The 12,445-nt window shown below is 42.2% G+C and overlaps 1 protein-coding gene across 17 annotated transcripts in view; it reads right to left on the bottom strand.

Moving 5' to 3' along the window:
* Window positions 1–1,871: 1,871 nt before the first annotated feature.
* Window positions 1,872–12,445, bottom strand: part of CELF2 (CUGBP Elav-like family member 2) — a 530,134-nt gene continuing 519,560 nt past the window's right edge. For 16 of the 17 annotated variants that reach the window (XM_049626816.1, XM_049626817.1, XM_049626808.1 and 13 more), the window contains one exon: window positions 4,146–9,697. In XM_049626816.1, coding sequence (XP_049482773.1) covers window positions 9,570–9,697 — 128 coding nt within the window. In that variant the 3' untranslated portion in view covers window positions 4,146–9,569. Of the gene's footprint in view, window positions 9,698–12,445 lie in introns of all 17 variants that reach the window. The other variant, XM_049626809.1, reaches the window with a different exon arrangement.

Raw genomic sequence — 12,445 nt, 5'->3', positions numbered from 1 at the left:
GAGTGTTTTCTGCGTGTTGGTTTAATTAATCCTCATAAGAAGCCCACGTGGAAGGTACTTTTTCATCCCTGTTTTGCCAATGAGGGTAAGGCACAGAGAGATTCCGTGGATAATTAGTGGTAGAGCTGGCATCCCAACTGAGGCAGCGTGGCTCACCAGAGAATGCTCCTAAGAGTGTTGCGTACCTTTAACGCCAGCTTCACGTAAGAAGGTTCATTCTGTCTCAGAATCGGGGATGCTTATTTGGGGCTTTAACTGTAAGTGACCAGTCTTTTACATTTATATATTTCATATGTATAGATTTATGTATTCATTTTTCGTTTTCCAAAACATCCCGCAGATGTAGGCAGGTGTAAGTTGATACCTGCTTTGCTGCCCCGTAGAGAAAGGTAAGAAGTGTAGCTTTCCCCTGAAGCACCTCCCGCCTGACAGACCCGCGAGCCTCATTCTGAGCCAGGTCTCCTACGTCTCCTACCGACGTAGGCCCTACGTCTCCTACTGACGTAGGCCCGGGGTGGCGAGTCAGTAGCGGGGGGACCACTGAATTGGGGCTGAGAGGGAGAGGGCACGCGCTGGTTTTCCTTCTTTCCTGACGGAGCCTCAGAGCTCTCCTACCCATTATCGCCTTGGATAGGTTCTCTTTAAAAAAAAAAAAGATGCTTCCTAGATATGTGACTGATGCTCAGGGCAAGACTATGAAAAAGTACTTCCTAGGGTACCTCCGTGTGTAAGCACCTGTTCAACACTTGAACCCAGGTCATTTAGAACTATGGTTCTCAAAATGTTAAAAAAAAGATTTTTTTTAAACAGAACTTCTTTCCCCTAACCCAAACTCCATGGCTCCAGCAAGCACAGTCTGTCTAGACCCTTTGATTTTACTACCCTTGGCGATTTCTCTGATCCTTCGCTTTCACTAGAAGTTTTTGTTTTTGTTTTTGTGACAAATTGATGAGTAGGATGTGGGAGGAGGCAGAGACTGGAAGAAGAATTTTGGATTGTCTGTGGATTTTCATTAGCCGTGCTGTCTCTGTCCCTCATTATCAGGGATTACAAAGATTTGTTTTATAAGGGATTAGGATGCCTGTGCCATTTTTCAAGTAGAAGTTTAGGAGTTCTTCTTAGAATCAAACATTAATCAAGAAAAACAAATGTAACATAAAACCCCAAAGCAAAAAAATCCAAGAGAACGCTCCATTCTGTTCAGACTTGTGGCCCGTAGGAAAAATTTCAAAAGTATTTCTTCAAGGGGCCAAGCAGCAGGACTCCCATTTAAGCTTTGCAGCTGTTATAGGATGTCTCTCTCACATATCGCTTTGAAACGTTACCCTTCTCATCCTGAATGATCAAACGCCCTCTCTTGCTCGCTCTCATTTTGCAGTCCTGAATAGAACTGCCGTTGCTCTCCAGCAGGGTATAGTTTCTAGAGTCACAGCATTTTGGGAAAGCATTGACGCAAACCAGCATTATTCTCGGATCTTTCTTTTCTGTCCCCTTTCTTCTGGGCCTGAAGAGATCACATTCAGAAAGGCACTTGGGTTTTGTAGTGTAGGGCCAGTTCTAGATGCTTTCCGGGGGTCTCTGGCATGAAGGGATTGCTCTCTTCTGCCACCCATCGTGCCCTGGGTAGAGATTTGCCACGGTCACCAGTAAGGGGATGGTTTTCCAGATAGACATCTGCTAAGATGTGCTCGGAAGAACTTCCCCCCACTCCATTTTGTTTCCAAAGAAAATTTATTGAATAGTAAGTCATAAAGCCAGTGATATAATTTTAATGAAAAATATCCTGTATCACTCAAGACTTAAAAGAACAAAGATACCCCTTAGAAACACTGCCTTGAAAAATAATCACATTAACTTTACACACAACAGAGTCCTTTCTTAAGCTTTATTTAAGAAATCGAGTACTATATAGTTCAATATATATAAGACACATCCAGTATTGTGTTCCTGATAGCAAGTGCATAGATTTTGTTAAGATATCATTTCACTCGATATAAACGTTTTATGGTCACATGAAGATAGTATTCCCAGTGATTCTGCCCAAGCATGAGAGGAGAAAACAGAACACAGCAAAAATAGTGAGCTACAACAGAGATGAAAAACAAAACAGCGAATTAGCAGAACAGTCGATTCCTGATAAGTGAATAAGCTGATTGTTTGGTCACAATGTTTTATTCACTTATCAGGAACGATTCACAGTACATTTATGTTCACTGTGTTTCCTAGCCTGCCAGCTAAGAGTCCCAGCCCACGGATTGTTCTAAGTGCTGTGGGCCGGGCAGACGTGTGTGGCTGCCGTCAGCGTGGTAAATGTTGGCAGTTCTGTAGTTTCCCAAGGTGGCCGTGTGTGGCAAATGGATACACCTCGCTAACTGACACTGCAGTGGTGGTTTACAGAATCAAAATGAGAAGTATGAATTCAAGCAGGGACCAGCTGTACAATCATGAGCACTTAAGGGAACTAGCAGTTTTGTCCCCTTCTTTGGAGAATTCCTGTTTGTGTTGTTTTTCTAAAACAACAACAGAAGAAACTGGCTTTGTCTTCCCCTTCTTTTACTTAGCATGAGTATTTTGCCTTGTGCCAAATGGTGGATATATATATATATATATATAGTTGTATTACTTACAGATTATAAAAAGAAACACTTGCATCTCGGAAAGAATTAATCACCCTCCTTACCCCCTTCTCCCTCCCTCCCCCATCCACAAAAGAAAACAAAACACACCCTTAGCCATCTTTCCCCACTGAGGTAAGCGGTGGGTTCTCAGGCAGTCTCATGAAGTGTGAGATTTAAAGCGGAAGTATTGGCTGGAAGTCAGCTCCTGTCCGTGCAGGTCTGGAGCTGGCGAAGTCACTTCACCGAGGTGTTCGGCCTATGGGGGGGAAAGAGCCTCCTTTCCTCCGCCTCACCGGGCCCCTCTGTCTTTGAGCCGACTAGAAAAGGCAACCTAGGGGGCAGAGGGGCCGCCGAAACCAGAGGGCGAAGGGCTTGAGCACCTGCAGGGAAAACCTCACTGGCAGCCAGAGGAACGCTGCCCGGTGCCGGGTGGCCTGAGTCAGACAGAGTTTGTGCGTCTGAAAGGTTGGAAGGAGAGCTAAGACAGAGGGAGCAAACATCAGTGGAATCTTTTAAGAGCACTTGGAGAGCGGTCAGATTCCTGAGCTTAAGAGATGGGCAGAAAAGGGAGAGGGGCTTGGAGCTTCAGTTTCGGAGGGCATACGAGGAAGTTTTTTTTCTTTCGTTCTCTTTTGGTAACGGGTTGGGGGGATAGCGGGGGACAAGGTTTTAAAAAACAGATGTTCGTTCAGGAGGGAGTGTGTGGATGCATATGGCATTCCTGGCTTTCATTTGGAGATGGATGATAGATTATGAAGTTGTGAGCATGAGAACCTTTACCTCCTTCCCCTCCCATCTCCGAGGACAGCTTCTAGATTGAGCACTCGGAAGGATTTCCTTTGTTTTCTGTTCTTTTTAATAATGAAAGCTGCCCCTGGATTCAGTTAGCTCTTAAAAATAAATTACCTTTCTATAAGTAGGTAGTGATTAATAGCAACGCATGAACTTAAGTTGAACCCTTTTCCCATCTTCTGTTCACCAGGTCGGTCGGTTGGTTCTTCCCTTACAGCTCACCTCTTTAAAACACGTGATTAGTTTCTAAGCAGGTTTTGCACCCACGTGCCTTTAGCCTTGTGGGGAGGTGGGAGGAGCCCCGGCTCTGCTGCTCGGACATTTCTTAAGGTGACGCGGCAGAGCGGCTGTGAGGGAGTGTGAGGAGCCGCGTACACGCACCCGCGAGGGGGACAGGGCGAGAGGACAGAGGGTGAAATGTGACACTGTGCTCACAAGACCGGAAAAGGTCTTGGCAGATCCGACACCGGAGGCGGTTATTTAGGTGAACGATAGCAGTAAGTAGTAGCGGTCTTGGAAGCAGTGGTTAAGATGGGCTGTTGTTGTACATAAATCGGAGGTGGCTGGTGTGTGGTTTTCTCTTTCCCCAAATCAGATATTCACTTAGGTGGAATCGACTGTATCTTTTTACACAACATAGAGAAAAAAAACAGATACGTGAAACAGTGAGGTGTGTAGATGCATCACCAACACAGAATGACCACCAACAATACAACACGCAGAGAGAGAAACAAGTATTAGGAAAATGGTTTAATATTGGAGACAGAAGCAAAAAACTGCATCACACAATAACATACGTTACAAAAATAAGTTTGACTGTTTCAACTACACGGTTATGTTCACAATGAGGACAGAAGAATCAGAAAAAACTTTGATCTAAACAGCAAAAAAGCAAACCCCTAAAGTTGTAACTAATACATTTATCCACTTAAAGTGACTGAGTACTTCTAAATCTAATTACCTTATTGTGTAACTGCACAATACAGAATAAAAAGTGAAACTTACCGCTGTATTTTAAGACAAAATTCTAATGCTAGATATAAGCAAAGGGAAAAAAGAAATCAAGCCAAAGTTTTTAATTCTCAAAAGAAAAGCAACTTTCTTTCTATCAACCAGAAATCAAACTTGAAATCAGTCATTGTCAGGGGGCCCACTAGAGTAAGCCACAAAAATTTCCATTGTTTTTTTAATCTCCAGTATAAAAAGTTCCACTGGTACAAAATGCGTAAGTACAATCAGTTGTAGAAATAGGAAAGCCTGCGTATTTTTTTTTTTTTTTTGGCTCAAATTCCATCAAACAACAAAATCCAAATGCATCAATAAAACAAACAATACTCAAATGGTCTTACAGTTTCCACTAGGTTGCATTAACTTTGGCTTTTCTCAGACAATATTTAAAAACTATTTTGTAATTCTAAACAAAATGATATTATTAATCTACAAACAACAATTCTCACAGCACAAAAAAACACAAATACATTTTTTGTATGACATTATTCAAAAAGGTAATGAAACTACAGGTTTTTTTAAAATTTTATTTCTTGTTAATTAGCACTTAAGAGAATAAAAACAAACAGTAAAATGAGTCCAGAGTAGCACAAGCCAAAGAACTGTAACCCCTATGGTGAAAGAAAGATGAACTTGTTACGCCTTTGAGGACGGCCATTTTCTCACAATTCTCGAATTTAGTTTAAAAACGACTATTCTCTACACTTGATTTAAAAAAAAAAACAAAACAGTTTCCTGTGTGTTTTTTCTTCTGGCACAGGCCCTTTGCACCCTTGCAGCTTTTTTCCTTTTTATATTAAAAGATAAAGTGAGTAAAAGGACAGTTTGTCTCTGAGGGTTAGCTTTAAGAACAATGCAAACATGCAAAAAACCCCAAAAAACAAAAAACCAAAACAAGAGAAACCCCCAAACTTTGCCCTTCAATGTTTGGCTGCCTGCAAAAGAAGAGACACCCAATGCGAAGTGCCCGTCTTGAGCCTGCGGTCACCGTCACCGGCACTCAGGCTCCTCTTGGGGAGATGCAGGCGGGTGAAAGGAGAGGACAGTCTGAAACTCAGATGGTGTTCTCTTGTGTTCTGTGCATCCACAAGCCACCCTGTGCTGTATGTGAGAGACACGTGCGGTAACTTCTGGTATTAAGCTGATTGCTGCAGGAAGTACAAAATAGCCCTCAAAGGATGAAGGAAGGCCCCAGCAGTAGTAAACACGTGTGAGGATAATACAGATCGTTTCGTTGTAAGTGCATGTGCTGGAAGAAGGAAACTTGTTTTGAGTTTGTGGTTTTGTTTTTGTTTTTTGCATCATTAGAGGCTAGTCCTTTCCATCCCAGGGCTATCCCATCCACACGAAACCAAACAGAGTGGTGAGTGGGAAAAAGGAGGAAGGAAAGGGAGCCAGCAGTTTCTGAACTCCTTTAGAGACTAAGAAGCTTCCAGGGCCTCTTTCAAGAAGGCGGGAGTTTGTGTTGGGGCTTGAGGGATGACCTAGGGGTTTGTCAAGACAGCCAGAGAGAGCTGTTCAACGTGAAGTCGAAGTCCAAGTACTGTGGCACTTGACAAAGTGGCAGGAGGACCTGGTACTAGGTATTTGGTCAGTAACTGTGGTAAAGAACAGAGTTTTACTTCCGTGGTCAGTCCCTTGTACATGATTTCAGTTAATAAAGTGAACCCAAAGGGAAAGGGCTATCAGCTTCTAACCCCAGACACCTTGCTTAATCAGAGGTGTCTGCTGGGATCAGAGAATGCTCAGCACAACGGCTGATGAGAAACATCATTAACTTTTTAAGCATGTAAGAAACAAAAATTCCTCAAAATACTACCTCAACACAAAGTCGCTTAATTGGAAGTAGAATGAAAATATTCTGCACTAGAACAGACCCCTAAACCTGATCTCAAAAGCATACATGAGTTAAGGTTAATGTAAGTGCTGAATCTACCTATCATCCATCCCCCTTTAGAAGGTTTAGCCAATAAACTTTTTAATGAAAACCAGAGAAGGAATTTCAGGAGCATACTGATTTTTTTTTTTTAAATGATGAGAAATAATCAAAACGACAACAAAAAAAATGGTGTAGGGTAAAAAAAAAATCAGAGAGGGTTAAAGTATATTCTTTTTCCTCCAGATTTGCCTTGCAGAGTTTTTTTCTTTTGGGTCTCAACCAATGGATAAAAAAAGTAGGAAACACAAAAATAAAAACAAAAAAAGATGTGGCGGGGGGGGGGGGGGGGGGGGGGATCCAAATTAGAAACACCCCGGAACAAAGAAAAATGATGACAGTATAAAAAGTTACCCACATTCCAGATAGCTCTGGGTAGAAAGGGTTAAAAGTTCAAAACTTTCTCACCTTAGAGGTTTCCATATATTATGAAGGAAAATACATTGTGAGGTTGCCGTCACAGCATTGATGTGCAGAGCGGTTAAAAAAGTGAGACATGGGCACTTATACAATGTCTTACAAAAAACATCATAGAGAAATAACAAACAATAACAATTTCAGGCAACAAGACCACAGGATAGCAAGTTAACAAACTTTTTAACCTCTTTTTTTTTGTTTTTTGTTTTTTAAATATTAGGGATTTATACAAAACACATAATAAAATACCCATGTTATCAAATTACTTCTCACAAGAAACACACTGAAGCTCTAGGAAGGAAGTACCTTTGGAATTTGGCACTATATATTTTCACTTTTTTTCTTTAAAAGAAAAAAAAATCACATTTTGCTGAACACAAACACATCTAAATAGTCCACAATAAAAAAAAAAAATGACATCAATGCTTTACAAGCCAACACAAAACTTATTCTGGAATAGGTTTTTTTTTTTCCCTCACATGAAATTTTTTTTTTAAGCAAACATTTTTTTTTTTTGAAATTCTTTAAGTAAACCAATTCTAAACTTGTCTTATCAACAGAGAACATTAAGACCGTAAGACTCATGATGAAGCCACAACTTAATTCACAGAAGCACCAACGTAACACAGTTTACAGTAACCTTTCTCCTGTACATTGAAACAGTATAAAATATAGGTAATTTCATGTGCATTAAACCATGGATTGTCTAACTGTGAGTCAGTTCAGCAAAAGGTGACACAAATAGGTAGCATTTGCCCCAAAACAGGGTAAATATTTTTCTTATACTAATCTACAAAAAGTGGTTCTATATATATATCTTAATGAGAAAGTGAGCCACCTAAAATGGCCTTATCAAAAAACTTTACACTGCCTGAAAAATGTAAAAACTATTACAGACCTCTAGAGACTTAAAATCAGACAGTTTTTTTCTCAAACTGTTTTTGGAAGTAGTCTGTTAGAAACCAACATTCTGTGTCCCTGGACACATATTGCTATTGTTACCAGTGACCGGGAAGAATGCCAATCCCTGTATAATACTTTCAAGTCTGTTTTATGAAAAGAAAAAAAATAAGAAAGAAACGTTTTTGCCACAGGTTTTTTCTATAATTAATTTGTCTAATAATAAATTTCAGTCTTGCATGAATGCAGCAATGTTTTTCACATTGACTTCCCAGAATTCAATAGCTAGATGAGGTCACATGCAAATTTCAAAGGTCAAACTAGATCAAAGGTCAGTAGGAGAACCAAATGTGATGTGAGGTCAGAAAGACATCAGAAACAATGACGGGACGATGAAACTTTTTTTTGAGACGCCACAGGGACATGCTAGGCAAACGGTGAACTAACGGGCATGAAGATGTCTAGGGAGAAAACAAGGGAGAGTAAAAAGTTACACAGAATCTACGCAGCAGCAACAAAATCACTCTTAAGGGTGCAGGAGAAAAACTAATGCAAATCTTAGGTCATTAGGGAGTCTACGAGCCATTCGCGTAATTTGCATTTCTTACAATCTTTATCCACAGCACAATGGAACCCCAAGAGAATCCATCCGGAGGAGGAGAGGGGATGGATTCTGGGTGTTTTGGGATGGGGGCTGGCAAGGGACAAGGGGAGAGGATCCAGTTTCAACGGATGTAACATATGGGGAGAGTCAGACGACTGAGCTGTAAACTAGATAATGGAAGTTACGAACAAAATAATCAGACAGATACGAACAACGAGAGGATAAAGCATGAACTGTAGGCCTAGGGTTCAACGGTGAAAAAAAGCCCATTCCTAGAACGATTCCTCTAGAGACTACTTCAAAAGGATCTAGCTAGCACAGAGAACTGCTCTTTAGGTACCCAATAAGTTAACAATAGGCAATAAATAACTTCCATTATTTCTGAGGCAGTAAAAATTTTGTACAAAAATAGAAATGCTTTTTTTACAAATAAAATTTACAGGCCTGTGGCTTTCTTTTTTATTTATGTATTTATGTATTATTTATTTATTATTAAATTTATCTTTCAAGAAACATCAAGTATTTTCACTCATTTTTATTTTATTTTTAAACCCTGTAGCTTTAAGAAACAGATCTCTAAATCTTTTTTTTTTTACATTAATCCTTTCTAAAAACTAAAAATAAAACAACGAAATAGACAACCAGTGTAATAATCTGACCAATAAATGTCACGTTTCTTTGAACCCTAAAATAAAATCCTACTTGTTAAAACAGAACCAAATGTAGTGGAAAGACGTTTGTGTTGTTTTAAGTGCTTCTCCTGGCTTCTCTCTTGCGCTAGGCCACCACCTTAACCTCTAAACGGTTGGCGCCCTCCTCGAGGGTGGGCGCGGACAAGGAGGGGTGAATTCTCCAGGCAGTGCTCTGGGGCACCAGGGGTCTCAGAGTTAGAATTGCACATTAGCCTTTGTTTGCCTTTTAAATTCTCAAGATGTCATTTATTTATGTGTGTTTTTCTTTAAAAAAAAAAAAAAAAAGCAAAACCGAAGAAACAAAAAACGAAAACAAAACAAAGGTAAAAGGAGATTCAAATTGCAAAACAAAGGAGAATACAGTGGCACAACTGGAAGAGGAGTTTACTCAATAGAAACAAGGTAGCCCGAGTTTTAATTATGGCGAACGGGGACGGGGGGAGTGGGAAGGGGACATGGAGGCCTTATTGTAAAAATAACCGTCTCTCTTGGTAAAAGTTGGCAATGTGGTCCTCCTCTGCCTTTCCTGTTGAGAACAGGCTGGCTTGTGGGACTTACCCTAAGAAAGCTAAAATAAGAGCAGGGAGCCTCTGGGGTTAGGATCAGTAAGGTTTGCTGTCGTTTTTGGAGCGCTTCAGCTGGACCTTCAAGCGTTTCATGCCAATCTGAAAGCCATTCATAGCCTGGATAGCAGCTTGTGCAGACACCGGATTGTCGTAGCTAACAAAACCTGGAAAACACAAGGGGAAGGAGGGTGGGAATCAACATGGAGAGGGAGCAGGGCGTCACGGGGTGGCTGGAGAGTTAGCGGAAAGTGGTAGGTGATGTGCACGTCCTGTGGGCTCCGTGCAGCTCCACTCAGCTCACTGTGTGCCTGCCATGTACGGACACGCGGTGTTTATGGGCAGCACTGGAAATCTCCACTGAGAAGCAGGGAGAAAAGCTGATGCATCACGGCAACAGAACCCGTCTGTGAAAAGCTACGTCTCCAACTCCCGGCCTCTTTTGTTTACCGAACCCTTTTGAGAGAGCCCCGGGTTCCCTGAAGTGGTGCTCATGGGAGCATAGGGATACATACTCCAGGGTTCAAAGGGCCCCCCAGAGGCTCACAGGTCCCAACCCGGTGAGGTTTAAAGGCAGGGCTGGTGACGGTGCCCTGCAAAGATCCTGACTTTCATTCCAATTCTCCATCTGTATCCACAGAGCCCATACCCGTTCCTCTGTGGGATGGGGTCAGTTAGTGAATTAACTCTGGAGTAATTTATACTTGGTTTCTAACATTGTGGAGTTATTTCTGGGAGGAACCTAGGGACCCAAGGGAAATGCTGGGCCTTTTTTCCATAGCTCAACTTCCATTTTCAAAGCTCCGCTGAGTTCAACAGACTGGAAATCTCTGCCTTGCAACCTCTAAGAATATTAAGAGTGAACAGCTCAGGGCCTAAGAACCACCCTAACAGACTTCCTAGCATCTTTCTCTGTACCAACACTCACCACCAAAATGGCAGGGAGGGCAGGCTTCTGACAAAGAACCAGTGATGCTCTGCAAAGACCCAGAAACAATTCTGATCATATGGTTTGTTCAGACACTGGGGGTGGGGGGTGGCAGGGTACACGCAAAACTTTCTTTAGTTAATGCTGGTGTAAAGCTGTCGAGCTTGTACTGTCCCTACTTGGGGTTGAAAGGAAGCCATTATACGGAGTGCATCTTCGCTCTGTTAAGAACGTTCTGTATTAGGCTTCTTCAACGATCTACTATTAAAAGTCTAAAGCTAAAGAGAAAATTCCTTTACAAACTAGAGGAGGAAGACAAGGACATAAAATATACCTTCCGCAGAGTTCTCAGCTGATAAAAATGAGCATATGGTGTAATGCAGCAAAGCTTTTCCTAGGCAGGCTGTATTGCAAAATGGGGGTATAGATTTTTGACTAAATCCAATTCCTGGTATGGGTGATCTTGAATCCAAGATTTTTGCTATGATTTTCTCCTTTCCTTCCAGGTCTTTATCCAGAAGCAGCAAGATAGTTAAAGAATGGAAATCGATCAAGGGTGAAATGGGCAACGAAACCTGGCCACGAGGTTAGTTAGCATGGAAGAATGGGGTACCAGCTTATGACAACTCTGGCCTCCCCTCTCCCCGCCACCATTAGGCTGGCTCACTGAGAAACGTAGGTATGGGATGCTGTAGCTTGTGACAAAAATTGAAAACAGTGCGTAGCATTGCATGCAATTGTCTGCTGATATTCATAGGCGTAGGTTGATTACACACTGGTTGAATAGTTTGTGGGCTGATATAATCTCTTTTCAAGGCTGTACATATTTTCTTAAATTCAGACCCTGAAGCACAATCCCTTTCCAATCTCCAGATAAGCCCAGGACATTGTTTAGCAATGAGGAGTATAAAAATCTGGTTCAAAACCTTGTGCAGGGAAGCTCCTAACGGTAAGCTACCCAAGTGCACGCTCACCCCCTATGTAACCACTTACTTTCCACTTCACTCGCTCACGAACCATCACAAGGGGGTTTATGTAGCAGATGCCATAGTGTATTGAGTTCAGGCTGACAGCCTTTCCAGGCGGGTAAAAACAGTGACTTTCAGTGGTTGCCATACTAATTCCCCTAAACACAGAGGCTTCAGACCTTGCTGGTTGATAGCACAGAAATTAGAAAGGTGTTATATGATAATGGGGTTTTAGAAGCCGAAACATTGTCTTTAGATGAGCTGCCCATTACCAGTGAGACGGATCTTAAGTTTGAGTACCACCCCTCCCACCTCGCTGTTTTTGTTGATACCATTCACTTTCATTTGCGTTTCCACTGGTCTGTATCTATTTCGCTTTGTTTTGTACGGCTACTGTGATTCAGGCAAATGTTCTATTAAACTGGGCCACGACTTGTCAAGTGAATAATATATACTCTTAACATTCTGGCCTCTAAACCACTTTGGGGGCCCAGAAGGGTTCAAAAAGTAAAACACGAAATAGATTTAATGAATGCTGTGCTTTTGCTATGAAACATCAGAGCAAGTAGAGAGCGGGCCTTACTCTCTCAGGGAGGAAACACTGCCCCAGGAGGCAGGGTCTGGGCTCCTTGAGGAAGGAGGTCAAGCCACCGAGGACCTGAGTTTTCCAGCGTTCTCGGAATTCCTGTAACTCCTGTGCTCTGCCTCCACTCATTCAGTCCCTGCAGATCCTGTCATTGCAAATTCTGGCTCCTGAATCTCAGCACAAGCAGCATTTCACGTGACTGTGAAATACCTCCACGGCCTGCCCCGGGGCTCAAGGCGCTGTGGTGTGGTGGGCAGTGTAGCCCCAGGCCTGCCGTGACGGGATGTGCATTCTCGTGAGGGTTCGTGTGAGTGTACGTGGTGCTGAACAGGAGCCTCCCAGTACGACATGCTACCCAAAGCCACAGTGTCTGAATCCTACTGGACCCAGAAGGGCCTGGAAACCGTGGCAAAGGGTCTGTAGTGCCCTTCTG

The sequence above is a fragment of the Panthera uncia genome, chromosome B4 (genome assembly GCF_023721935.1).
Source record: "Panthera uncia isolate 11264 chromosome B4, Puncia_PCG_1.0, whole genome shotgun sequence".
NCBI classification, from domain to species: Eukaryota; Metazoa; Chordata; class Mammalia; order Carnivora; family Felidae; genus Panthera; species Panthera uncia.
The sequence above is the reverse complement of the archived record's forward strand: the minus strand, read 5'-3'. Positions and strand labels throughout refer to the sequence as shown.